General features: G+C 38.5%; 1 protein-coding gene across 2 annotated transcripts; it reads right to left on the bottom strand.

Moving 5' to 3' along the window:
* Nucleotides 1-1381: 1381 nt before the first annotated feature.
* Nucleotides 1382-26335, bottom strand: SMPX (small muscle protein X-linked). Of its 2 annotated transcripts, none has more exons than XM_053457282.1 (5): nt 25963-26335; nt 12103-12163; nt 9758-9862; nt 4252-4405; nt 1382-1720 (listed from the first exon to the last, which is right to left on the bottom strand). In XM_053457282.1, the coding sequence occupies exons 2-4, from the start codon at nt 12139-12141 to the stop codon at nt 4265-4267; spliced, it is 285 nt and encodes a 94-aa protein (XP_053313257.1). In that variant the 5' UTR covers nt 12142-12163; nt 25963-26335; the 3' UTR covers nt 1382-1720; nt 4252-4264. The 2 variants fall into 2 exon arrangements, with proteins under 2 accessions (XP_053313257.1, XP_053313258.1); XM_053457283.1 differs by lacking the exon at nt 25963-26335 and adding an exon at nt 24255-24312.
* Nucleotides 26336-26842: the final 507 nt, after the last annotated feature.

Below are 26842 nucleotides of genomic sequence, written 5' to 3'. Positions count from 1 at the left end.
CTCTTCTTCAGTTCTGTCTTCTTCCTGGTTCAGAGGGCACGGACAGCGGTGGGCGCGGCTTCAGTGTTGTGCGCCGGGATCTGACAAGAAACCCCGGCGCACAACAGCTGTTGCCGCGCAGATCACAAGGGAGCGGTATCGGAGGTCATTAACAGACCTCCGGCTCCCTTGAGTGATTTTAAGCCGGGTTGAACCCGGCTTAAAATCACTCAAGGGAGCCGGAGGTCTGTTAAAGACCTCCGATACCGCTCCCTTGCGAGCCTGCTCCTCCAGCGGCGGACATTACTGTCCGTCTCTGGAGGGGTGCCGGGTGCCGCAGGTTGGCACCCCCTGGAGTGTGGCGCCCTGTGCGGTCGCACACCCCAAAGGTCGGCCCTGCTCTAAGGGGCCGGCCTTAGGGGTCTGCGGCCGCACAGGGTTTAAATAAAAACATCGGGGGGTTTTTTTCAACTTTATTTAACATCCTCCATGTTAAATAAAGTTAAAAAAACTTTATTTAACATGGAGGATGTTAAATAAAGTTAAAAAAAAACCCCGATGTTTTAATTTAAATCCTGTGCGGCCGCAGACACGTAAGGCCGGCCTTGGTGGGGACTTCCCGGCCCCTTAGAGTGGCGGACCCGGCAAATTCCCCGTGTTTCCCCGAAAGTAAGACATATGTCTTACTTTCGGGGTACGGCTTATATTAGCCGACCCCTCTGAAACCCCCGATACGTCTTACTATCGGGGGTGTCTTACTATCGGGGAAACACGGTAGTAGCAGCAGTTACACAGTAATGGGAGTTGGACTGTGAGACAGTGATTATTAGCTTAGCAGAGGCTGAGATTGATGCTCATTACTCACCTATCATACTGCAAGTTGATTAATAGTTTTTTTAGTGCAGAAAATGTTTTGCTGTAGGGTGGATTGGAAAAGTTGCAGTGTATTACAGGGAATGCAGCAGACATTTTTTCGTGGAGTTTAGTTGATTAAGACAGTTGCCCATTTATGGTACTCGCCAAACCTGTAACTTGTGGACAGGTCAATTAATTATCTTTCTATGATATAATCTATTATTCTTCGTTGATAAATAAATATTGGTGACAAGACCTGACATTATAATATTTAAAATATTGGGGAAATTCAGTCCTGCTCCAAGGGGCTGCATGTGCTTTTATCTGCCAGTGTCTGCCTGGCCAGGACCAGCGCTCTACTACTACTGCTGGTGCTGCTGCACCTCTTTGACTGTCCTTACTCTGGACCATCAATTAGAACATTTCACGTGGTAATTTTTTTACACATAATCCCTAATGGATTCAAACATTAAATAGACTGAATTGTTGTAACCACCTTTTTTATGTATATCATAAGGGTTATATAGTGCATCCATTCTTACAACTACTCTGTGAGACAGGATATGTTTATTAAATCTTTACAATAAATACATTTTCAGTTTTCAAATATGAGAGATCATTTTTGGAAAATATTTTATTTTTAAGTTGAACTTCTGATTTCTAACATTCGTAAACTAATTTCATAATAGAGAATACAATCCGGATTATTTATGTTCTCTGTGTTAAGAAATCTTGTCTATGAACAATGAATACAAATGTACAAATAATTTATTTGCTGTACTGTGGCGGTGTGCAGCGTTGAAGGATTTTTAACAAATATAAAAAAATATTTCCACTGCTTTCCATCCTTTAGATCACAATTTTCGCCCGCACCTTCTTGCCAGACCTGTAATACATAAAAATAAATATTTAGATCACGTGACAAACATATTCTGTATTCGTTCAACCTCTCTCACCCCAATACAATTTATTTGTAGTCGTATATGTAGTATGCAATACAGATTTAGACTAGATTTAAAGGTGCTGTTCCACCTACTCTGCTGAATGTAACACTTTTGTATCTAAATGTAACATTAGAAACAAAATTCCTAGTACTTGAAATGCCCATGACTGTCCTGGAAATAATTATTTACACATGTAATTATTACGGGGGGAAAAGGTGGCACTGCCTATTGCCATTGAAACTCAACAAGCTTCTTTAAAGATATTTTAATATGAATAAACCTTCAGTGGAAATAATACATTTATTGATCTGCTAAGGTTTATTTATTTAACGGGTTAGGAAGCTCAATTATTGTTATTCATTTGTGATTTTTGATGTACCAGGTACATCTTTAAAAAATGATGCTACAGGACCTGTGACCTATTTGGTACATTATCAGTTAAAATCACTCATATATATATATATATATCTATATATATATATATATATCTATATATATATATATAGATATATATATATATAATCTATACAATCGCAGCAGCACCAAAGTGGCTGACCGCTCCTTGACCCAGGCTACAGATGAACTCCAAGATTACCAGGCATGTGATCACTTCTACAGAGAATCACATGCACCATTGATGGATGGATTGATTGCCTTTGCCTCTGTCCTCTGCCTCTCTCGTTTTCCCTGTGATTGTGGGCTGAGAGCGACAGAGAACAGTAAAAACCCCAAATAACTTAAAATAAATTAAAATCATATAGAATTATTAGAGGGTGGTTTCCAAATGAGGGCAACTTAACCCCTTAATGACAAAGCCCGTACATGTACGGGCTCAAAATGCATTGTTTTCAATGGGTTTAGGCACCGCCCATTGTCCTTAAGGGGTTAATATATATTTTTGGTATTTCTTCCCATTTGCACTAGACGTTTATAATTTATATACCTGTAAAACTATTTTTTTTATCCAACTTTGTTTTTCTTTTATTCATAAAAAAATAATCTTACATATATGGATATGGTTTCAAAAGAAGCAATATATCATTTGTGTGGGAAACCGTAATTGAGAATTGCCCTGGTCCTGTAGTGTAAAATAGCCCTGGAGAGGTTAAGGTACTCAACACCTTCAGAAATGCATATGGTTCATTATTATTGCTAAACAGAGATGACCCCTAGTTTCGAAGGTTGTTCTTTTTTAAGATAGCAAACAATGGCATGTAACATATTGAGATTAGCCTCAAAGGAAATTATGTATGGTATGGAGGCAACGTCACTCAGATGCTTCTAGCTTCGAGCACTTTTCCTTCCCACTATATTTATTATGAAAAATGCTCTTTGTTTAAATATATTGTATGTTACTTTATATATATTACATTATATATGTAATATGGGACTTATATATATATATATATATATATATATATACATAAATACAAATAGTAGTTGCCACAAAAGTCAGCAATGGTGACCAAAGAGATTTGCCCATATTATTATGTGTGGACACCATGCTACTATAAACACATACATATGGCTGCATAGAAGATTAATAATAATAATAGCTGGAGACCTGTTTGCAAGCTTTTTAATAGGGGTGCTTTTCGGCTGATATACAGTTTCCAAATGATGATGATAAAGTCCTTTGGCAGGGTGACAAACATATTCCCGGAAGTTTGGGTGAAACGGTAGATATGCATTGCTTTCTAGATAACATCTACAGACAGAAGTCCTGGAAGGAAGCAGCTCACCCGCAGAGCATAACCTCCCCAGTTCATTCTCCTCCTTCTGACAGAACTGTTGCCTGCATAATATTTAGTTACAGTTCCGCTTTAGATATCATGGATGTCTCTCCAAATACAAAGCATCTACAAGCAAGAACTAAATGAACTATCACAGTTATGAAAGATCAAACAGCAGCTGTAAAGCTGACACGTGGTGAGACTCAGTAAGACACCTGACGCCAGTTGTCAAAAATCATGGCTGGCATTGGAGAAGGAGAGTGTCTGCCAGCTACTTGCCATCGCATAGATAACAGGGCTATCTTCTTGTCACGCTATACACACACCTGTTCTTTGTCCTTGAATCTCTTCTATGTTGAACTTTTTCCTTAAATTTGAACAGCTATGAAAAGGTCTAGCTTTAATAATGTCTTCCTTGATTATAATTATAATTTTACTTACCCCTTAGAATCATTTATAACATACAAGTGAACTCTGGGCTTTATTCATTAAAAATGGAATTGGCAGGAAAACGGGTTTCAACACCCTGATTTCCTTGTGAATTATAAAGGACAATCCCTGGAAAATGTACTTTTTTGTTAAACACTTCAAATGATGATAACAATGAAAGTCAAATAGCTTATTTACCATGTCCTTCATAATACATTGGGAAGTTTGGTGCTGGTTTGGTGACCATATCCCCGAGCAAGCTTCAATATGTACCCGACCTACACCGTAGATTGTACGATAAATGATCTCACCTTTTCCTGATGACTATTGTTCCTCTGCCCTTGGTACAAACTTAAGTCCACTTTTTTTGTTTTGGATTTCAGAGAGGTTGAATGCTGGTCCAGGAAGTTTTACTGCCCCAGGAAGCTGTTTCTTCTCTTCATTTGGTGATTCTTGTTCAACTGTCTAAAAAAGCAAACAAATACTGTGGTTAAAGGTGCTGTTCCACCTATGCTGCTGAATGTAGCACTTTTCAGTAACTAAATGTAGCATTAGAAATATCATTTTTAGTACTGCTGAAAACCCAAAACATTCCTAGAAAACTACTGTCAAATGTTGTCTCATTCATCATTCTGTCATGTGACACAAAGCCAGACACTGATAGGATGTTGCCATAAAAACAGAAAAATCTTCTAAAATGTTTCTGTGTTTTCATGTGATTAAACCTTCAGAGGAAAAAATAAAGTTATAGATCTGTTAATTTGCTTAACATAGAAGTGTTTTATTGTCTTTTGTATACTTTCTTCTTTACATTAAACCAGAAAGGTGTGAAATATTTGATAAATAGTATATTTCGATAATAGTTTTTATGGAAATTTGTGAATAAAATGTATAATAAATGCAAGTGCCTGAATTCAGCCATGCTTTGAAATAATGTTATAATGTAACACTACAAAGGTGAAACCTATTCACCTTTAACGTTTTAAGCAAAAAACTAAAAGTTTTATGAAAATATATTTTCCTTGTTTTTTTTGTTCTGGAGTTGGTTTAAAAGTAAGAAATTCACCTTAAATGTTAGAAGATCATGAGATCATTAGAAGTTAATATGGCTATCTCCATAGTATACACATAAAATAGGATTCTAATATATACACTACTTATTTGAATCCGTAACTGCCGTTACATTGGTTTGGAACGTGTGCTGAATTATGAAATGTAATATTTGAGAAAGTGACAGATCCACTTCTTGATGGGGACTTTCAGTAAACAAGCTGTCTTTTACTTTTGAGATCCAGTATGTAGCGTTTGTCAAGTTTCAAGGGCATTCTCAGCCGAAAAATAGATCTGACAACGTTAAAAACATATTTGGCACCATTATATTGCTTCTGAGATTTCATGTTCGACTGACAGCAACTAAGATATAACAATCAGAAATACATCGTCTGCCAATGGCTAAATCCCGAAAGATACCTAAGGGGCTCAACTACTCAAGAGGGAGTTTTATTGGGAATTGCAGCTTGAACTCGCTGACTTCATTGTGCATCGGTAAGGGCCAACAATGACAGGGCTGAGCCAACCCTGCTTAATGCAAAATCCAAACTCTGAGCTAATTTTCATTGAAAATGTATTAACTCTCTAATATACTGAGCAACTCGTGCTCTTCTTGCAGAAGTATCTAGAAATGTTTATGTTTTTCAAGTGATCAATTAGATGTAAACTTGGATTAGCGAGCACAACGTGCCACTGGAACACATGGTTTGATGGAAGTGATTAAGGGCCTCTGTATTCCTAAGAAGATACTCCATTAAAAATTCCAGCTACAATAGTCATTTACAACATTAACAATGTCTGTACTGTATTTCTGATCCATTTCATGTTATTTTAATGGACAAGGACATTTCTGTGACCCAAAACCTGAAACTTCAAACTTTTTTTTTTTAACAAATAAATCCCCCCAGTACTATAGTTTATGTTTTTAAATATTTTTGTAGAGTGAAATATCTACACTACTTGACTCAAAGTACAGTTTCAGCATACAAGAAAACCTGTTGGTGTATGTACATCACCTTTACCCACCATAACTTATGTAATTGTATGTACATCTTAGCACACAATTATTTCAATTGTTTATCTATTACAAAGCTTTGCTAATTCTCTGGATATACACATATATAACTACATGGGGGAGAGAGGGAGATGTTACAAGACCAGCCATTTTATTACTGTGTATATACAGTGTTCCCCTTTTCTGATACATGCACCCTAGACATTTTCACAGGTTACCATGGCAACAACACTGAGCTAACCTACTAACTAACCTACTAACACTATGATCAGGACGAGCACGGGGACAGTAAAGCAAGTTATCATTACTACCATTTTAAAGGAATTCTCAGGTAACTAAAATAAAATCTACAACATTATTGAATAATACTGATGAGTTCAACACATGCAGTCCTTGATACAGGAAACACTTTTTTTCCTTTATAAACATGATACATCAGAGTGAATAGCTAGTATAAATTGGTAAGGAATCCCAATCAATAAAAAAGTTAGGATTACCAAACCATTTCAGATGTGCTGGTCATATATTACGCAATACTGACACACTGTGGTAGAAAAATATACCGGTACAATATTTATAGTAGCTTATTCTTTGTTAATGATTGTGCTGTGAATTAATTCATTTGTAAGTTTAACAATCCTCCAATTTAGTTATCTTATCTTTTTTCTGTTTATTTTTATTATATTACAAAATTAGAGTTGCTTTGCCAGCAAAATCATTATATACCAACTTTTTGGTGTTTTTTGTCAGTAGATACTGCTGGAAAGTTAGGTTTCAACTTCTTGACTTGACTATACGTCATAAAGGTCCAGCCCCCGTTAGCTTCTACATCAGGAACCACTTGGCAGGTCCTGGATAATGTGTAGTTTAAAATCAGAGAAGTTTCTTCCAAGGCGCCTTACATTTAGAATTATACGTTGTGCAGTGCCTGCTCATCCTTTCTTGCTGGAGAAGCTTGCCAGTGTTTTCCCTTCATAATAGTGAAGTGAGGGAGTTGATACTACAACTTTCTTCCAAACATCTTTTAATCAATAGACTGCGTGGGTAAGTTCCTACTCCGACTTACCTTACTATGCTACTAATTTAAAAAAGAAGGTTGGGTTGAGCAGGGTCATGTAAAGTTGCTTTCTGTGACCCAATGGAAGTAGCATGGCAGCTCTCACTGTGTGAGCTGTATTGAAGACAGGCTAAAGACTGGGTAAGCAAGTTGCGTGTGTCTGCCTGGGTTTGTGTGTGCCTGTCTGGGTTTGTGTGCATGTCTGGTGTGTGTGTGTGTCTGGGTATGTGTATGTATGTCTGCAGAGCTGGCCTTAGGTGTTCTGGCGCCCTGTGCGGACTACTCCTCTGGCGCCCCCCCCATCCCAAAAAAAGAAAGGAATAAAAACTTGTAACAAAACCCCAATCACTATATACTACGCCAAACATTGATGTGGTGTAGGCCTACCACTTCATTGTCTGGCTTAGTAGTAGGGATGCACCGAAACAAATTCTGGACTGAAACTGAAAGTGCAGCATTTACCTGGCCAAAACCGAATATGACCCCCCCCACACCATAAAAAAATCTAACACTTTTATTTAAAGTAAGTAACACACCAAAATAGGACAAAACAATTAAATCATATATATATGATTAACAGCAATCACATTCCTATCATGCCCAGGCATACCCAGATTCCAGGATGTACTCGCAGACTTGGCATGATAGGAGTATGATTGCCCTATCTACCGCTTCTCACTCCTTCTCCCTATCTACCCCCTTTCCCCTGTCTCACTCCCTTCTCCCTATTTACCCCCTCCTAACTATCTACCCTTTCCCTCTTTGAAGATCACTTACCTTTCAGGAGTCCTGCGGTGGGGGTGCAAGGCTCTGCCACTGTATGGAACAGTATAGAATGATGGGAGTTATGATGTACTTTTAGAGCATAATTAGATCATGAAAAAGACATTGTAAATGGTACAGCATAACACCCATCACTCTCACACACTTACCAATCCACACATATACCAATCCACACGTATACCAATCCACACGCATACCAATCCACACGCATACCAATCCACACCTATACCAATCCACACATATACACTAATCCACACATATATACCAATCCACACGTATACCAATCCACACGTATACCAATCCACACACATACCAATCCACACGCATACCAATCCACACCTATACCAATCCACACCTATACCAATCCACACGCATACCAATCCACACGCATACCAATCCACACATATACACTAATCCACACATATATACCAATCCACACATATACTAATCCACACATATACCAATCCACACGTATACCAATCCACACGTATACCAATCCACACGTATACCAATCCACACATATACACTAATCCACACATATATACCAATCCACATTTACCAATCCACACATATACACTAATCCACACATATATACCAATCCACACACATACCAATCCACACACATACCAATCCACACACATACCAATCCACACACATACACCAATCCACACACATACCAATCCACACACATATACCAATCCTCACATACACCAATCCACTCTCACTGAATGCTTTCCTACCTTTCCTCTTTTCTCCTTACAGCTCCTTTTCCTTCTCTTCGCTCCTCTTCTTCAGTTCTTCTGTCTTCTTCCGGGTCAGAGGGCACGGACAGCGGTGGGCGCGGCTTCAGTGTTGTGCGCCGGGATCTGACAACAAACCCCGGCGCACAGCAGCTGTTGCCGCGCGGATCACAAGGGAGCGGTATCGGAGGTCTTTAACAGACCTCCGGCTCCCTTGAGTGATTTTAAGCCGGGTTCAAGGGAGATCCTTGAACCGGCTTAAAATCACTCAAGGGAGCCGGAGGTCTGTTAAAGACCTTCGATACCGCTCCCTTGCGAGCCTGCTCCTCCAGTCGCGGACATTACTGTCCGTCTCTGGAGGGGTGCCGGGTGCTCCCCTGATGAGCGGCACCCGGTGCGGACCCCGCGGCGGCGCCCCCTGGAGTGTGGTGCCCTGTGCGGTCGCACAGGTCACACACCCCAAAGGCCGGCCCTGTATGTCTGGTTACATTACTATGCGCATCTGGATATGTGTGTGTTTGGGTGTGTGTGCGTCTGGATATGTTAGTGCATGTCTGGGTAAGTTTGTTTGTCTGGTTATGTTAGTCTTTGTGTGTGCATTTAGGTGTGTCTGGGTAAGTGTGTGTGTCTGAGTATGTTACTGTGTGTGGCTGGGTATGTCAGTGTAGATGTATGTCAGGGTGAGTGTCTGTGTTTGCCCCAGTGGCCTAATGGATAATGGCACTGGCCTCCTCTCCTATCTGGTTGTGTTAGTGTGAATATCTGACGGTATTAGTGTTTGGATGTGTTAGTGTCTGGGCATGTTAGTGTGAGTGTCTGGGTGTGCATGTGTTACTGTGTTTTAGTGTTGAATGTCTAGTTGTGTCTGGATGTGTGTATTAGTGTGAGTGTCTGAGTACACCCTGAGGCCAGAATCTGGATCCACCCCTGCACCTTTGTTTCTGCAACACCTCGTAGCAACTTTACAAGCTTACAAGTGTATTATTAGTAAAGGAAAGCATTCAAAACTCAAGTCTGTAGTTTGTTAAAATGAGCAACGTAAAAAAAGAATATTTATTGATACAACAATTGTAACTGGACTATGACACCAGTATTTAATTTACAGTGTAACATACTTTGGTAGTTGTACATGTTGTATTCCATTTTTAACAATATATTCTACTGATTCTTACCTGCTCTGCTTCAGGTGTAAAGTCTGCTTCAGGTGTAAAGTCCCTTCTCTTGGGTGGCTGGCCAGCTCCTGGCCGAAATGCTCCCATGGGGATGTTTATATTGGCCTGATTAAAAAAATTATATATCTTTATCAATAAATAATAAGTAATATAAATCATATACTACAAGGAACAAATGTTTATTACATAATACAATTTCCCACTTTCTGGAAACAAAAAAGGTGGTCATAAAAAAAGTTAATATACAACGTAAAACCCTTTTTCTTCTATACTGAGATTTTAACTGAACCTATAGCCAAAAGAGTCTTAACAATAATATATATATATATATGGTATACATATATATATTATATATTATATACATGATCTATGATTTGTCTTATGTAAAAAATTATGACATCACCGTACTGTGACATCATAAGGCTGATAAATCTTTCTTACATAATATAATAGGATTTTATATTTCTACTAACAAATTCATAATAGATACTAGTTAAGTAGGAAACACTAACTGTGTAACACTGCAGCAGCTGCCTCAAACATGTAAGCAATTGTGACAATTTGTGAGGCTTTTATTAAGTAGAAGGGACATTGTGACACTCGATATGGGAGAAGGTAGCTGCTCATTCCACACATTCATGAGCTGCTGCTCATTCCACACATTCACGAGACACCAAAGATCAGTGAATCTAAGCTTGCAAGAACAAACCCCTCTCATTCCTCTGTGCCACTGGCTGAACATGTGTTAATATTATTGTTAAATTGCATAGTTTTAAGGTTAATGTTAATGTTCACTGTTCCTTTACAACGATAGCACTACAAAATCTTCTGGCACAAATGTAAAACATCTGTGAGGTCAACAGAATAAAGTGACATCATAAAATAGCTAACAGTTCAAGCATTGCTGTTCTCTGGGCAAATGGTCATTTGTTTGAGGAGAAGTGTAGTGGAATTGAAAAATTGGAGCAATATTTATGGAAAACTGCTGGCACCGAAAAGTAAAAGGTTTTCCTTGTGATGCAATTAGATTTCCGTGATCATTTTCTAGGTTCTGTGGCACACTTCTGGGAAGATGTGTCTTTCTTAAAAAACCTCACGTAGATTTTGCTGTATTCTTGCCAAATGATTAGGAGCAAACTAAACTACGAAAACTGTGAATTAAAGAAGGACTTTTCAGTGTCACTTTTACTTCAGGGGACAGTTTTGGATCATAGTATGGAACAAACATATAACAAGCCCACAAGAGGCTCACAAATAAATAGTGTAAACCGATACATATTGTATCATATGTATAAAGAGTAATTTTTTTTTCCTTAAGAAAATTTGTCATTTTTAATCAGTGACATCATGTAGAAATTGTACTGGAAAAGGTGGCTTTTGCAGTACAGGGATAAAAGCAAGTACATGTTAATGTAATGATTCCTTAGATATTTGCTGCAATTAACTGTAAACGCTGTTGTGTATAAAATCCAGGGCTATTTTTACTTGTCCTTAATTAAAGCAAAGATGAAGTCATTTTTTCCGTTGGTTAGAATGATGGTTACGTAAGATCGGAAGACAGATGGTGCTAATTGGACACAACGAAAGACTGAGTGAACATAATTTATCCATTAAAACTCATTATGTGTTGAGTTCTGTGCTACAATAGGGTTTATTCACTAAAGTGGGCATTTTCAGGAATATAGCAAATTAAAATCTTCAATATATATTTTGAATGGTCAACCCTAGTAAACATCTTAAGCAAGAATGACTCAGATGGACCTGTATATAATACATAATGGAGTCTGTGGGTCAGGACTGCAAAATTCAGGTTTAATGAATAAACCCTGGTAGGTAATACGGTTGGATAACAGTATAACATTCCACATATTGCATGTACTCTAGATAGATAGTATACAAGAATGCAAATTCACCTGACCACAGTACTAGCTACATATCAGATGTACAGAATAATCAGTTTTTCTGATCTGGTTAATGGATGAATGGTTATGTACATTTCTAGTATTTATTTTCTTTAGGGTCACAATCTGATGACTGGTAAAAGAAGTACATTTTCCCTTATTTTCAGCATTTTCCTAATTTTGTTGATATTGTATTACTATAGGAATAATCTTTGGAGTTGACTACTATGACTACTATATAATTCACAACTTGCAAACCTAAACAGAACCTATTATAGGACTATTAGTCACATGCAGCTCATCCATTGAGCATTTCCAATTGGTAATGCAATCCCTTCTGCATTGTTGTCATTCTTTGCACATATGTTCAGAAAACATATAGATTTGTAAATACTGTGTTTAAGGCCATTCCCTTTAAAGTTTGTTTTATCGATCAAAACTTACCTGGATAGATCTGACATGTGATGCTGGCTGTTTAGACATTTTAATTGATTATATCTTCTTCCTGCAAACAAAATAAGAATCTGATTATATGCGTCTGTTTAATGTTCATTCATTTAATCAACCAAGATACTGTTTCATTCTCAGTTTCAAAGTTGCTTGGATACTTCCTCTAATTATGTGGTTAAGCAAGAACACCTGAGCTTCGCTGTTTAATATTTGATGCTCAGAAATTACATCACTTACCTTTGCTACAGAGTCAGAATGGGCAGATCATATGCAAATGAAAAAAATAGCATTCTTGTTATTTTCTTCTTGTAAGAAGGTAAAATGGAGAAAATTTTATAAATAAAATAATAAATGTCACTACTTTCATTTTTTATGAAGTCAATCCAGCCTCCCCGAGTTTCTATACTTTTTTGTTAGTATTACCAGGCTTCAACTCTTCAACACCTTAGAACGCTACATGAGCTGAGGTGTTGTCTGAGACTTCAGTTATCTGTGCCCCCCCTTCTTGGCTATCGCTGAATGTTGTAGGTAACTTATTAGCTTAAGTTATTAAGAACAAGTACATCAATATATCAATACCTGGAGTCCCTAATTCAATGGACAATCTTGTTCTTAGACTTTGGGGAAAAAAGAGCGAGTGCTAAATTGTAGCTTGCCAGCTAGCTATTCAACTCTGAAGTCAAGTAACATACGCTAATTACTCAACCTAATGTACATGTTTAACCTAAACAGAACCTATTTTGTATTAACAACCACCAATTGTCTAAGCATTTCAAAGCAAACCTCTGGGCAGCCTTTTCAGACCAGAGTATTCAAATAATTAGATTAAATTAAACTAAACATGCACTTAAAATGGGTCCGGATCCCCTTGATACAAACTGAAATGCATGCAAGACAAATACAACCTTCACATATTAATTTAAAATCCAACATATTGCCATATTTATCTAACAGCTCACATGTGTGAGAAGTAATTGAATACATGTAAAGTATATCTATATAAAAGGTAATGTAAAATACATTCAATAACTGCTAAAAAAATAAATAAAACAAAAGACTGAATAATTAATGAAAGGGGGCCTGTCTGGACTGGCCATCTGGCACACCTGGCCGACAGCACCACACACACTTGACTGCACGCTTACATGAACTTCAAGATTCTATAGCGGAATCACAATGCTGGTATATGTTCCAAAATTTACACAAACTTCATATCAAAAGAGTTATTTGTAGAGTTTAAATTATTACCTACAAACTAACCCTACATGCAAGGAACACTGAATAAAAAAAAGGGTATAAGTTAAAGAAACTGAGAGAAAATAATAAAATGAAAAAACTCGACCTGCGTTTCACCAAGGCTCGCCTCGGCTTCGTGAAGAGTATGGACTGTAACTGTAGGATCTTTTAATGCAACGGCAAATAGATTTGGTTTCTAGGTAATAATTTCACTCTTCAATGGAGGGATGATAGGTGATGATTTTGTTTGGAGCTACAAATTACCTAGAATGAACGGGATTTCATTATTTGATTAGTAGCTCCTTTGTACTAGAACTACCCTAAATTGGAATTTTGGACGTACCCACCTTTTCTTTTCATTCATTTTTAATGCATAGCTAATGAATGGTATTTCACACATTTCTAGAGCTGCTTTTTCATTGACTAGAAAATCAGACTAAAAGTTACCATTGCAGTCCTAGTCCCCAAAGAATCGTTTAAGTGCACGCTTCTAGATTCCACCTCAGACAATTAGATTTTAAACAGGTCATTGAATATTCACAAATAAGGTGCAGACACATTATTGAACCTGGTCCCTTGGATGCCAGATCTTGAACACTGCATGTAAGATGTCTTGTTTGGAATGATATTTTGCAAAGCACAAAACTCCTTATTAGAAAATTGGAAGTGAGTGCTTTAGATTAAGCACTTACAAAGCCTCCTTCTATGTCAGGCTCATTTTCCTACAAGAATTTAACCTTTTTGTATTCACCAAGGACATGATAATCACTGGACAGACTGAGACTGATTGTGAGCAGACACAACGTCCTAACATATGATGTTTACATAGCTTTGATTCTCACGTAGTCATTATTGCACAAGACACAGTCGAGTGACAGGCCGAAGTGTAAATATAGGCTGCCTTTTCTGCTAGTTTCATTATCCGTTATTTGATTAATCCCTTCAAGACCAGGGATATTTTCCTGTTTTTTGCTGAGTTTTTCGTCATCTTTTATTTCCCTCTTTCTCAATTAGTGAACTCACGTAAATTATGTGTTGTTTTTTATTAGGATAAGTAGAGCTTTCTTTTAAAACCATATTCATACGTAAGACGTCATATTTTTATAACAAAAATATTCAGGTTTTCATTTATATTTCATTTATATTAACTTTTCGTAACTTTTTTTTTCTTTTTAACCCCTTCCTAAGCCTATCCACTCTGTTTATTCCATAGCTGAAGACTTCCAAACTTCCACTGTGATTAATATCAGCACAAAAGTGTGCAGTGGGAGCTTCATGGGTTTCCATGACTGGCCCACACAGAGCCCTGACCTCAACCCCACTGAAAAACTTTGGGAATGAAGATTGCGAGCCAGGTTGCAAATGCTCTACTGGATGAATGGGTAAACATTCCCACAGAAACACTCTGAAATCTTGTGCAAAACCTTCCAAGAAGAGTGGAAGCTGTTATAGCTGCAAAGGGGGAACCAACTACATATTAATGTCTATGTATTTAGAATGTGATGTCATAAAAGCCCCTGTTGGTGTAATGGTCAAGTGTCCCAATACTTTTGTCCATATAGTGTAAGTGGGGATGAGCTTATATTTTGTGGATTAAACTGATACTCTCTAGTAGTGATGCCTATTTGTTATTTTCCATTTCATGCAATTAAATAGCATTTCGTTATTCCCAAACATGTCCCTAATTCCACTAGTTACCATTAGTTGCCATTAGTTTCTGTTAATTTCTAGTTCTATGTAATAAAACTATATTTTTGTGAAATAAACTTTTCCTTTAAATCACATGATGCAACAATTTGGATTTAAAATATTTCAAGGATTTTACTGTTTCATTGAGATGCTAGAATGAATCAGTGAAAGCTTTATTTTCCTAATAGTAGTACTGAGTAATGTAACTCTGGGCTGCTGGAAATTCTTACAAATTCCGATAAAGATCAGCTGAATTTTTAGAACAGTAGGTCTTTATTCTAACTGAGGACATTCAGCTTTATTGCGTGAGGGCATACCTGGAAACTCCTCTGGTTTCAAAATTAAGGGCTGTTCCCTTATTCAGGAGGTATATCAGAGAACAGAAACCTGCGACAGAAGGGTCACAGATGCTAGAGCTTCCCAAATAAAGCACTTCGTATACCTTAGAATTATAATTATTATCATTATTATTTAAAATTTATAGAGCATCACCACTTTCAGTAGAACTGAACAAACAAATGTATGAATAAAAACCCTTAATAAGGAGATGACGACCCTGCTCTCATGAGCTGCCAATCTATTAGATGTTATATTGGTCCTACCCGTTATCATAGGAAATCAGAACATATCTGTAATGTTTAAACTATTGTAAATGGTTTGGAACATTTTACAAAATTTTTAATAGAAAATGTATGGCTATAATCACTTTTAAATGAAAAGGCAAACAAATGAACTCATTCTTTATTTCTGATTTCCTCACAAAATATAAAGAGACATGGAAATATCCTGAGAACAGGTGACAGTTAGCAAGTGTAAAGTTGTTTGTCTTATAGACACCCTACATTCAGCTAAACAAGTGCTGTTTCACGCCGCTCATTTGCTTGCACCTGCTGCCAGCCTCCACATCTGGTATACTTCATATGCACATGTACAGGCTCCTAGTCATTTTTCCAATAACAACAGTGTTGGCATCAATCTGTGCCAATGATAGAGAAGCTCACATACCATGAATGAGTGGAGAAATCTTTAACCAGAACAGTCCCTCTTCGCAGCCCAATGCCTCTCTCCAATTTCCTCCCCTAGTGTCCCTCTTTTCTAGGAACTCGGCATAATTTATAATTAAATGTGATAATAGATGTACAGTATCTCACAAAAGTGAGTACACCCCTCACATTTTTATAAATATTTTATTATATCTTTTCATGTGACTACGCTGAAGAAATGACACTCTGCTACAATGTAAAGTAGTGAGAGTACAGCCTGTATAACAGGGTAAATTTGCTGTCCCCTCAAAATAACTCAACACACAGCCATTAAAGTCTAAACCTTGGCAACAAAAGTGAGTACACCCCTAAGTGGAAATGTCCAAATTGGGCCCAAAAGTGTCACTATTTTGTGTGGCCACCATTATTTTCCAGCACTGCCTTAACCCCCTTGGGCATGGAGTTTACCAGAGCTTCCCAGGTTGCCACTAGAGACAACATCACGGAGCTGGTGGATGTTAGAGACCTTGCAGATGCCCCACTGATGCTCAATAGGGTTTAGGTCTGGAGACATGCATGGCCAGTCCATCACCTTTACCCTCTGCTTCTTGGTTGTTCTTGGTTGAGCATCTCAAATCTGTTTTGTACAACTGAGCTACCACTGTGCCACAGCTCAATGGGAAAGTTACATTGCTGAAGTCCCCAGCCAACGTATTCATACCTTTGGGGACTGTGTCGAACAGTACAGCCTCTATAGTATGTAGTATTCAGAGACATGCACCTTTACAATACACAGCACCTGGACATGGCATTATGGTGCAGCAGTAGGGTTGCCAAGCAGGTAGTATACGACCAGCTTGACTGTTTTTTAAATGGTCAAGCTAGTTGCCGGTTGGATACACTTACCAGCTTATTGAGTCTTTTCTTCTCGCACAAGAAGGCAGAAGGCAGCCTCCCAGCACACTGGATACAACGTTAGCTCTCAGCACAGCTACCTAAGCAGCAGGTGCCTGATCAGTCTGTTTGTGTATAGTTAACCTCTGATGCTGAAGAGCAAAACTTGCATACGTTTGTAGTTAACCTATTCAGTGCAACTTTTATGTGTGTATACAGTAGTTCACCTTCGTAATACTGCAATGCTATACCTTTCAAATGTGAAGGCATAATGTAAACATGACAAATTGATGGATGGCAAGATGGTTGCGATGTTGGGCACTGTTACCTGCTGCGTTGAATGCCAGTTTTTTTCTCTGACTTGCATGAAGGGAGGTCTGTGTGAGTTGCAGTGATGATGGGAGAGAGTGTGTGTATGCATGCGCATGTTGTTAGAGTGAATGAGTGCGTGAAAGAGATAGTGAGAGTGTACATGTGTGTTTGTATGTATGTGTTTCATGTTAGAGTGAGTGTTCTGCAGAACCCCCATGCATTTTCAAGGGAGGCGGGCACCACAAAAACGGCATGGTGCTTATGATGGCTGGAGTGTCCCTTATGTAGATATAAATATAGGGGTTTATTTGACCCTCATTACGATCCCATTTTATCAAATCAACAATAATAATTTAATAATATATACCCGACGCACCATAAATAGTATCCGTAACACTCAGTGTATCAGCTGAATGTCACAGAAGGGTCAGGGTCTAATAATAACTGTACAGAAGGTGCAGAATAGCAGACAGCTGTGTGGGGCTGGTGCATTTAGCTTTTGATGAAAGATGTTGTAACTCATCTTGCGTAAGAAAGAATTTGACTTTTACAGATGACAGCTTAACACAATACATTCTAAAACAGCACAGCGCAATTACGGCTTTGGTTACACAGGGGTGAAAAGTCTGTATATTGTATGTATTGTATGTATTGTATGTATCTTCTGATCTCCTCTGACCAGCCCAGGGAGCAGTAATACCAATGGAGATCTGTGCTGTCGCAGTTGTCGCATGGCCGTTAGATGATTATACGAGTGAGTCATAGAAAGTATGATGGGTGTGCTTAATTCCCTTAAACCAAGTTACACAAACATTAAAACAACAGTTTACTGTCCCTGACAGTCCCACTAAAGAATGCTTATTAAAGTAGTTAACTGAGGTAGAAGCTGCACCCCTGAAGCTGCAGGTACCCTCCTCCGTTTTAGGATTCTCGCCACCGACATAGACCCTCAGCCTCAGTGTTCGTCAGCACTGGAGATTACTTGCAGTATATCACGTGCATGGAGATGTGTTTAGACGAATATATCTCCTGTACAGAAAATTGTTTGAGGACGGGCAAAGGGGCAAGCGGATTCTTGCAATTTCAAGCAGGACGCCACAACAATTTAAAGGGACCACACAGCTATCATATTCATTAACGTGCATGCTGATGCATCCCTTTATCATTCGTACATATATTTTAAGTATGCAGCACTAGAAATGAGGGACGACAAAGACGGACCAAAAAGAAAGCATTGCTTTAAAAGCGGGACATGTGAGATGTATATGTGTATATAGCATTCTAAAAAAATATTTTTATTATTTTCTAAAAAAGTTACTTTTGTATTTAGATAATTCAAATAATGACCCATTGCATGAGATTTGTAGTGATCTGGCCATCAGATGGTTAACATAAATTTCAGGCTTCCTTTATGTGTTTGTTCTTGTAATAGAGATAATAATACATCCAAAGTTAATGTTGTTCCAGTAAACACAACCTCAACTACATACAATACACAAGGTAGTCAATGGCACTGGAGTCTGGAGCAGGTGGCTGTTAAGTGCTGTTATAATGCCTCTCATTCATATAATTTTTGTGGACCTTCCACAAACTCAGAATTTTTCGGTTTTGGCATTAGCTAACCTCTAGATCAGCAGGTACAGTAAATGTGCTAATTATTTATATCTACGAGAACTCTTTACATCAGAGGACATCATATCTGAAGTGTCTCTCTTTAAGAGGCACAGTTCTTCTTTAGCATTCATATTACTCCCCTGGGGTCTCCCTTTTCTAGATCGGAATGTATGGTTAGTAAGAGGGTCTAAATATCAGAATTATGAATAGAAAAGCATTTGAAAATGTGTAATAAGTCACAAAGTCAATGTAAGATCTTGAAAAGGTCCTGCACCCTAGCCACTACTAGCCAGACCACCAAAAAACAAAAGCATCTCTATTCTGCCATTTGAATTGTTGGGAGGAATGTAATATTTCATGGAATTTATGAGACAGACATGTCTCACAAATCACATGAACTTTTTCTTAAAACAATTATAAAGTAACACAAAGTTCCTCTTTAATCTGATGCCAGTTCAATTTCAGAAGTACCTTCATTGTCCACAAATTACAGGTATTACCATTCCTCAGTACAGATTATAAACATACATTTTAATTTAGTCCTAAGAAATAGCAGAAAGTTGGCAGATACGTTTTTGTTTTGTACAAATATAGCTGTTTTTAGTAAAGTGAGCGGTGACCTACTGCCTGCTCTATGTCCTGGCAGCTGATGGCTACTTCATGCCACCTGCCGTATGGCATGTATTTACATGCATTACACAATACGCATATGCACAGTCACTGCTTAGGACAATCATCATTTTAGGATTTGGTAAATTCAAGATCAGAAATTGTTTTAAATCATGCTACAATTCTAAATAAATACCTCTCAAACATGTCTCTTTTTAGCCGGTGAATCTAGTTTTTTGCAAAAAAGGGTCAAGTATTAGTAGACTATTATGATTAATATTAAATGATGGTGAATTGGTAAAATATCTGTGGAATTACTGTATATATACACACATATTGCAATGTGTGGTTCATATAAAATAGATTTATTTTAATAACTCTCTGGTTCTTAAAGCATATTGAAGAAATTATAGTGCTAAAAAGGAGAGCTTCTGCTAATTTTAACAATTGGCCACAATATTGTTCCATTTTTGCAATTAGAAAAATTTTCTTTGGCCAATAAATCCTTGTTTCAGTTTCCAGATGTATTTGGGATACCTGTGTTGGATATTTTTATTTCTTTCTTTGGAGCTTTTGTTGCTTTACTATATTTAGACTTTTGTTAGCAAACATATCTGAGTTTACTTATCTCAATAAATTTCAAAAACCGAAACAGGTAACGTAAGTAAAAATGGTTACACCATGTGCTTAACCCTTCTATTGCTGGAAAGTGCCAATATTGCTCATTAAACTACTTTTTAGGCAAGGATTCAAGGATCATCCTTGGAGTAACTGAAAAAGAACCCCTATATTGTTATATTCTAGGTGGCCCATAGAGATAGAATGGTGGTTGGTATTGATGGAATTAGATGGGGAATGGTTACTCTCACTCCATACTTCTCCCAGTGCCACTAAAAATGGTGCTCTACACAAAGGTCTAGTGATCCTACCTTATTATATTTGTGTTATAAAACGCTACTTTAAAGCCATCTTATGCACTTTTGTTCTGCTGACTACATCTCCTGCCACGTAATATCCTTACCACCAGTCGGGCTGCTGGTTTGGGGGGTCAATTGATTCCCCACTGTGTGTATGCGTGTATGGACACAAAGTGTTCCCATTTATTGAGTAAAACAAAAACTTTAATATGCACACAGTGTCCATGCCGGGTGGGCCACTGGATTACCACGTATGTCTATCCGTCAGCAGCACCTACATCATCAGATGGCCACTGCCTTTAAAGTGCCCGGCCTGCCTAGTGATAACCAGTCAAACCCTGTTTAATGTGCTTCTTTGAACCCCCAGCCTGGGACACTGGAGTGTCCCCTTAACATTGTGATGTCCACAAAATTATGTGACATACTGTAGTACAAAATATTAGGACACCAGAATGAACAAAAACAGTTCCCTAAAATATCAGGTATAGTAATAATAATAACGCTCATTTGCAATTCACATAGTTAATTTAGAACTAACGTTATTTTGCATCTATGTTTAACATGCACAGTGCAATAAAATAGCTTGGAAATTTATAATATGGGAGATTTTACAGTTATTGCTTTAACAAGAAAACAGAGAGAGAATGGCAGAAATACAACTCAAAAGGTAGTAAATGGAAGATGAAACTGCTGCACATATTATAACTATACGTAACATCCTACCTCAGGTGATCCCTGTTTTCCAGCTTTATTATGCAGAAATGAGATATACGTCATGGGACCAGTAGATCCTTAGGGAGATGTGCCATTATCAGCCAAGGTCTTGTTTACTTTTCGATTCAGTGAGTTTAAGTCTATGAGTCAAGTGGGTGGGTAGTATGGTGTTTCAACCATTAAGGTGTATTGGCAGGTATTTGGTGCGTATTCATCATTAAACATTCATAGAAATTATTCTACAGTAAACAAAACCAAAATAAGAAAATAGCAAAGCTCTGAAAACTGGCCGCGGCGCCATTAAACCGATCCAACAAAGATAGTAAGAGAAAATAATTCAGAGTGAGCTCCGTGTTTCATGTAATCAATGATAGGCGGACAGGTAGAAGAGTGTGTCATGGGAGAAACAAGAACTCTTCAACAAACAATTACATCCGAGGGTCTGGTTTCCCATATTAAGACCATTCTTCTACTTCTTGGTCTCCTTGCACACATGTTCAGTCAGAACAGGCCCTAGGCTTTCTAGCACCCTAGGGAAATATAATTTCCAGCATCCAATCAAATCCTCCTGCTTGCTAACATAGTAAAGAACCTCATGACGGCTCCCCTACCAACGCGGGTAGCTGGGCATCTGCCTTGATTGCCTATGATAGAGCTGGTCCCTATAGTGGGGGTAATAATCATGCAGATTCCCAAAACAGGAAGTTCGATAACTAAGATATCTCTCCCTATTTACAGTATATATGTTATGTGGGTTTTTAGTTATTGTTTATTTTATTTTGTACATTACTTGGTAGCCAGAACTGTAAAATGTCGTATTTGGGAAAAGTGACAGATCTATGCTAAATAAGATAAATAATTCTAATTGGTTTTCCATGCACAAAGCATCAAGTGAAATGCAATTCATTGAAGTGCACATATGTACTAGTGATGCATTCTGTAAATGAATGGATAGCAAATATCCTGCCCTGTGTGTCCCTATGTGAAATAGGAGGGATATCATGTGACTATTATGACAGAAGTAGAAAGTCATATTATTTAAGAAGACATTTTTTTAATATCGGCTGGGCTCTGATTTTATTCAGTCAGAGGTGGGCTGGTCTCAATTCTTCATGAAGGGAACATCCAACATGGACCCTAACTCTTGGTGGCGCACTCAGGGAAGTGGGAGCTCCGTGGGATCATGTAATGCAATATTAGCCCCGTAGAGGATTGTACGGCAGCTCGCCGGATGGAAGACAGACACCAGCAAAGTAAGGTAAGTTGTAATTGATCATAGTGGTCGATGAAGGAAGGGGGTGATTGAGAGTGTGTTTATATACTCTGATTAGATGTGGGGCTGTTATAAAGCGGTAGGGTCAGGGCCACTTAGTTGTACGTGTCCCCTGTGAAAGAGGTGTCAACTCTCCCTTGCATTTTAAATATATGGTAGCCATGGATCCTTCCAGTCTCAGATGCCTCTTCTAGGTATTCACTTCCAATATAACAAGCCAATTCCATGCACAATGAACTTCGCAATTTGACATTTCCCGGTACTGGATAGAAAGGACATTTTCAAAGCCACCTGTTTTCAATGGGCTTATGTACTGTAGCAGTCATGGCTGACTTCTCACATATAATATAAAAAACAGAACAATACAGACTAGGAACCAAAGGTTACCTGTGTTATTAGATCGCACCAGAATATTTGGCAGTATGAAAGTGTCAGTAAAAGTTCAGCTATATGTTGGACTAAAAATTAATTTTACTTTGTATGTCATGGAGTTCTTAATCACTTTTCCAGGAACTCTACCTGTCTTCTTTATGTCACATGCGGTCATCATAAATATAACAACCAAACAGAATAATAGCTCATTCACTTGTGTAACTACAGGGGTCGCAGCTGCGACGGGGCCTGTGCCTCTAGGGGGCCCGGTGCAACCCCTTGTACCTGTCTCCTCGTATCAGTTCAAAATAGTTTATATAGTTTTGATCCTGCACGGGGAGACAGCAGTGTATCGGGGTCACGTGATGTCACGTGACCCATGGTGAAACCAATGTCCGTACGAGCAACTCTATTGGTCGCCGACAGGGGCCTCCACTGCCATCAACCAATGAAGTGCAACCAATAGAGTTGCTCGTATGGAGTATTAAAATCCTGGCGCCAAAACTCGGACTGGGGAGACCACTGGTTAAAGGTCCGTACAAGCGACCAATAGATACCTTTAACTCCTGATGGCGAAACTCGGCCTGGGGAGGTTCCAGGAGTTAAAGGTCCATGCGAGCGACTGTATTGGTCACCGGCAGGGAGCTCCTCTAGCATCAAACAATGAAGGAGCTCCCTGCCGGCAACCAATAAAGTCGCTCGTATGGACCTTTAACTCCTGACGGCTAAACTTGGCCTGGGGAGGTCCCAGGAGATAAAGGTCTGTACGAGCGACTCTATTGGTTGCCTGCAGGGGCCTCCTTTGGCATCAATCAATAAAGGGCAGCTGCCCTTCATTGGTTGATGTCAGAGGAGCTTCCTCCCGGCGACCAATATTTATTAGTTAAATATATTGGGCTTTTTGTTTCACCATCAGTGTAATTCTTCTAGAGGTATGAAAGATCACCTCATGCAGGGAAGCACTAAGATGGATACGGTGGGTGCACCACACCCTGGTGCCCCTTTATCAAGGCACCTGGGTTACGTGGGATTACAAAATACAACGGTACATGACCCCATAGCAGTAGCTTGACAGTGTGTGCAAGGTGCTCTGAAGATAAGAGAGAGGGTGTCTGTATGATAGTGTATGGTGTAGAGTGTGTGTTAGTGTATGGTGTTAAAGTACATTAGTTTTTCTATGTGTGTTAGTTATGGGGGGTCAGGGACCCAGGGGACCTCTTTGCTTTACTTGTCCCCCATGCCTGAAGGTGCCAACCTTGCAGAAAAGGTTGTGGAAATGTTATGAAGGCAGGCTGCATATTATAGCCTTGGCCACCTATAGGAGTGGGAGGCACTAAAGCAATTTATACCTAGACGCCAGTAACCCTAGGCTCATCCCTGGCCTCATGAAAATGGAGATCCCTGGCAGCTCATGACAGAGCTTGCATTATCTAATCAATTTCCTGTCTTGACGTTCTCTCCTTACTCCCTGCCCCCCTGACAAAAACTTCTGGATCCAATCACAATTGACAACTTAGCAATAATATAGATTACCTATTAAGGAGGAATTCCTGCAGATCCTGAGAACAGGAAGTCAAGATACCAATACTGGACAAAAACGCTATTTCCTTGTCGCCCTGGATTAGTATCTTCAGTCTCTGGGTATGGGAGTTCTATCCTACCTAACAATTTTTTTTTTTAAATATAGATGTCATCGCTTTAATACTACTTATATCATCATGAGGAGAACCTGGAAGGTCGTCAAGACCAACTGTTGCGCAGAGACTAAGAGAAGTGCTCACCTAGAGAAGAGATCTGTTATCTCCCATATACTACCACTGATTACTGGCTGTCATGTTTGACTGTGAAGTGGTTGATAACAGTTGGAGTCTAATTACAAACTAAGATGTGAATTTAACTACATTCATCTAGAGGTAGGCCTTAAAACAGTTGACATCCAGAACTGGGCTGACCTACTCCCTCTTTGTAAGCAGCAAGAATAATTAAAGCAAATCCATATTTAACATACATTATTCTGTAAATCTAGACACAAACATGTTCCTGGTTGAAACATCTACAGTAGAGTAACCAACTGAAATGTTGATATCCACGGACATGGATATTTTTAAGCCCTACAAAACATTAAGTTCCATTTGAATAATGGGTGCCACTGTCTACCAGCAAATGTGACCTTTGTTGGTACTGTAGAATAATTCACAATTAAAGCAATAGTAAACATAAAAAACTTTATAAAACTAGATATACTGTCCCAGATTAACGGAGATAAAATGTATATTGTCTCATATTTCCACTGAAATCTTTGAGGATTGCTATTGAGTTCCCTGTGATAGATTTATCTCAGCACTGAATCCAGGACAATGTGACTTAAATTTGACTGACATACATTTAAAACCCGGCGAACAGAGCCATCTATTTTATTATGCATAGAATTATATGATGCTCAAGAAAAACTGTGTATCTATTTCTAAAATCACTTTGTAATACGGTATGTATTATGGGGAAACAAGAAAAAGAACAACTAATCTGCTCTAATAGGATAAGGAACTCTGTTAACATGAAACAGTAATTGGAAAACGCAGGGACGTAGTTATATTAGGGCTTGCTTTAGCCTTGCTAAACACAATATAATGTATATGCGTATGTTGGTGTGTTTAAAAAGACAAAAGCTTTTAAATTATCTTTGTTGAATACGGTATTTCCCTGTCCCCTATTGTAACAGCGCTACAGAATCTGCTGGCGCCACATAAATAAATGTAATGTAAATGAAACTCTGATAGTGAAGTGACATCCCACAATACATAGGTCTCAGATGAATGTTTCATTGCTGATCCTAAGCAGAAACGTAATCTTCTCATACGGTAACGTCAGATATTTTACTTTACATATTGAACAACAACTTAATCCCATGATACTGTGACATACGTATATATATCATCACATAATAAAGTTCTGATCCCACTTAAAATGTGAATTAAATACATTCTACTTTACCTGTTATCTCAAGATCTCCTATTTTTAACTCTATACAAAGAGTGGACTAGTATAAAAATACCGTTATGTATCTTTCGCTGCAGTATTAAAATATTTGTGCACGCGCAAACACACACATATATATATATATATATATATATATATATATATATATGCACACAAACATATATTTAAGCAACGGTCCAAACTCCACTATAACTTTGGATTTGATAGCATGGCCAGTACATTTATTTGATGGTTTTTTGCTTACCTTGCTTTTTGCTGAAGGTTTCTTTTGCAGGGCAGTTCGGCAGTTCAAAACTGAGCCAAAATCAGCTCCCTCTCCTGCCCCTACACACCTCTTCTTTTTTTCCTGTTGGTATTCTTGCCAGAGATCCTTTTTAGAGCAGCTGATATGTGATTCTGGAGAGCTTCGTTGTCTGCCTTGCACTTCGAGCTGTCTCTGGGCTTAGAGATAAACCCAGTTTGGTAGCTGAAGTGCAGAATGGATTCTTTTCATAGCTCTGGGTTGTTCTTCCTAAATATAGAGTTTGTTACACTTGGTAACGGTAGGTTGTCAGTAACAGCCGGGTCTCTGCTTCACCTGGTTGTTACTGACAGCCAAGTCTCTGCTTATTCTGCTAGCAATGACTTGGATTTCCACTGGAGTAAAACAGTAACAAGGCACAACACGGCTTTGGCACGTTGTTACATATTATACCACAAGCTTTGAATACTTGCCACTGGTCTTGGATTTCTCAAGAAGGGACAATGTTTATGCTATCAGGGGTATTTTGAGACTGAAACAATGGTACATTTAGAATGCAATTTAACCCCTTCACGACCAATGATATTTTTTGCAATTGTTACCCCTTTTTTTTCGTGATCCCATGTTTCTCCTTCACAAATAACATACTAAGAAGCAGGGGAACATCACATTTTGATCTCCTTGTCGCAAAAGAAAAACAAATTATATTTCAAAAATATAAATATTGTGATCAAAAATGGATATGGTGGCTCTGATTTGTCTTGCGAATGTATGCGATAACTGTGATTGGTGATTGCACTGGTCACATGACTTCGGGCAGCCCCCATTGGTTCCAGAGAGACTGCCTCTATTGCAAGGCTGCCCCCTGCACCAGGAACTGGCG

Source organism: Spea bombifrons, chromosome 2 (genome assembly GCF_027358695.1).
Source record: "Spea bombifrons isolate aSpeBom1 chromosome 2, aSpeBom1.2.pri, whole genome shotgun sequence".
In the NCBI taxonomy this organism is placed as follows: domain Eukaryota; kingdom Metazoa; phylum Chordata; class Amphibia; order Anura; family Pelobatidae; genus Spea; species Spea bombifrons.
The sequence above is the reverse complement of the archived record's forward strand: the minus strand, read 5'-3'. Positions and strand labels throughout refer to the sequence as shown.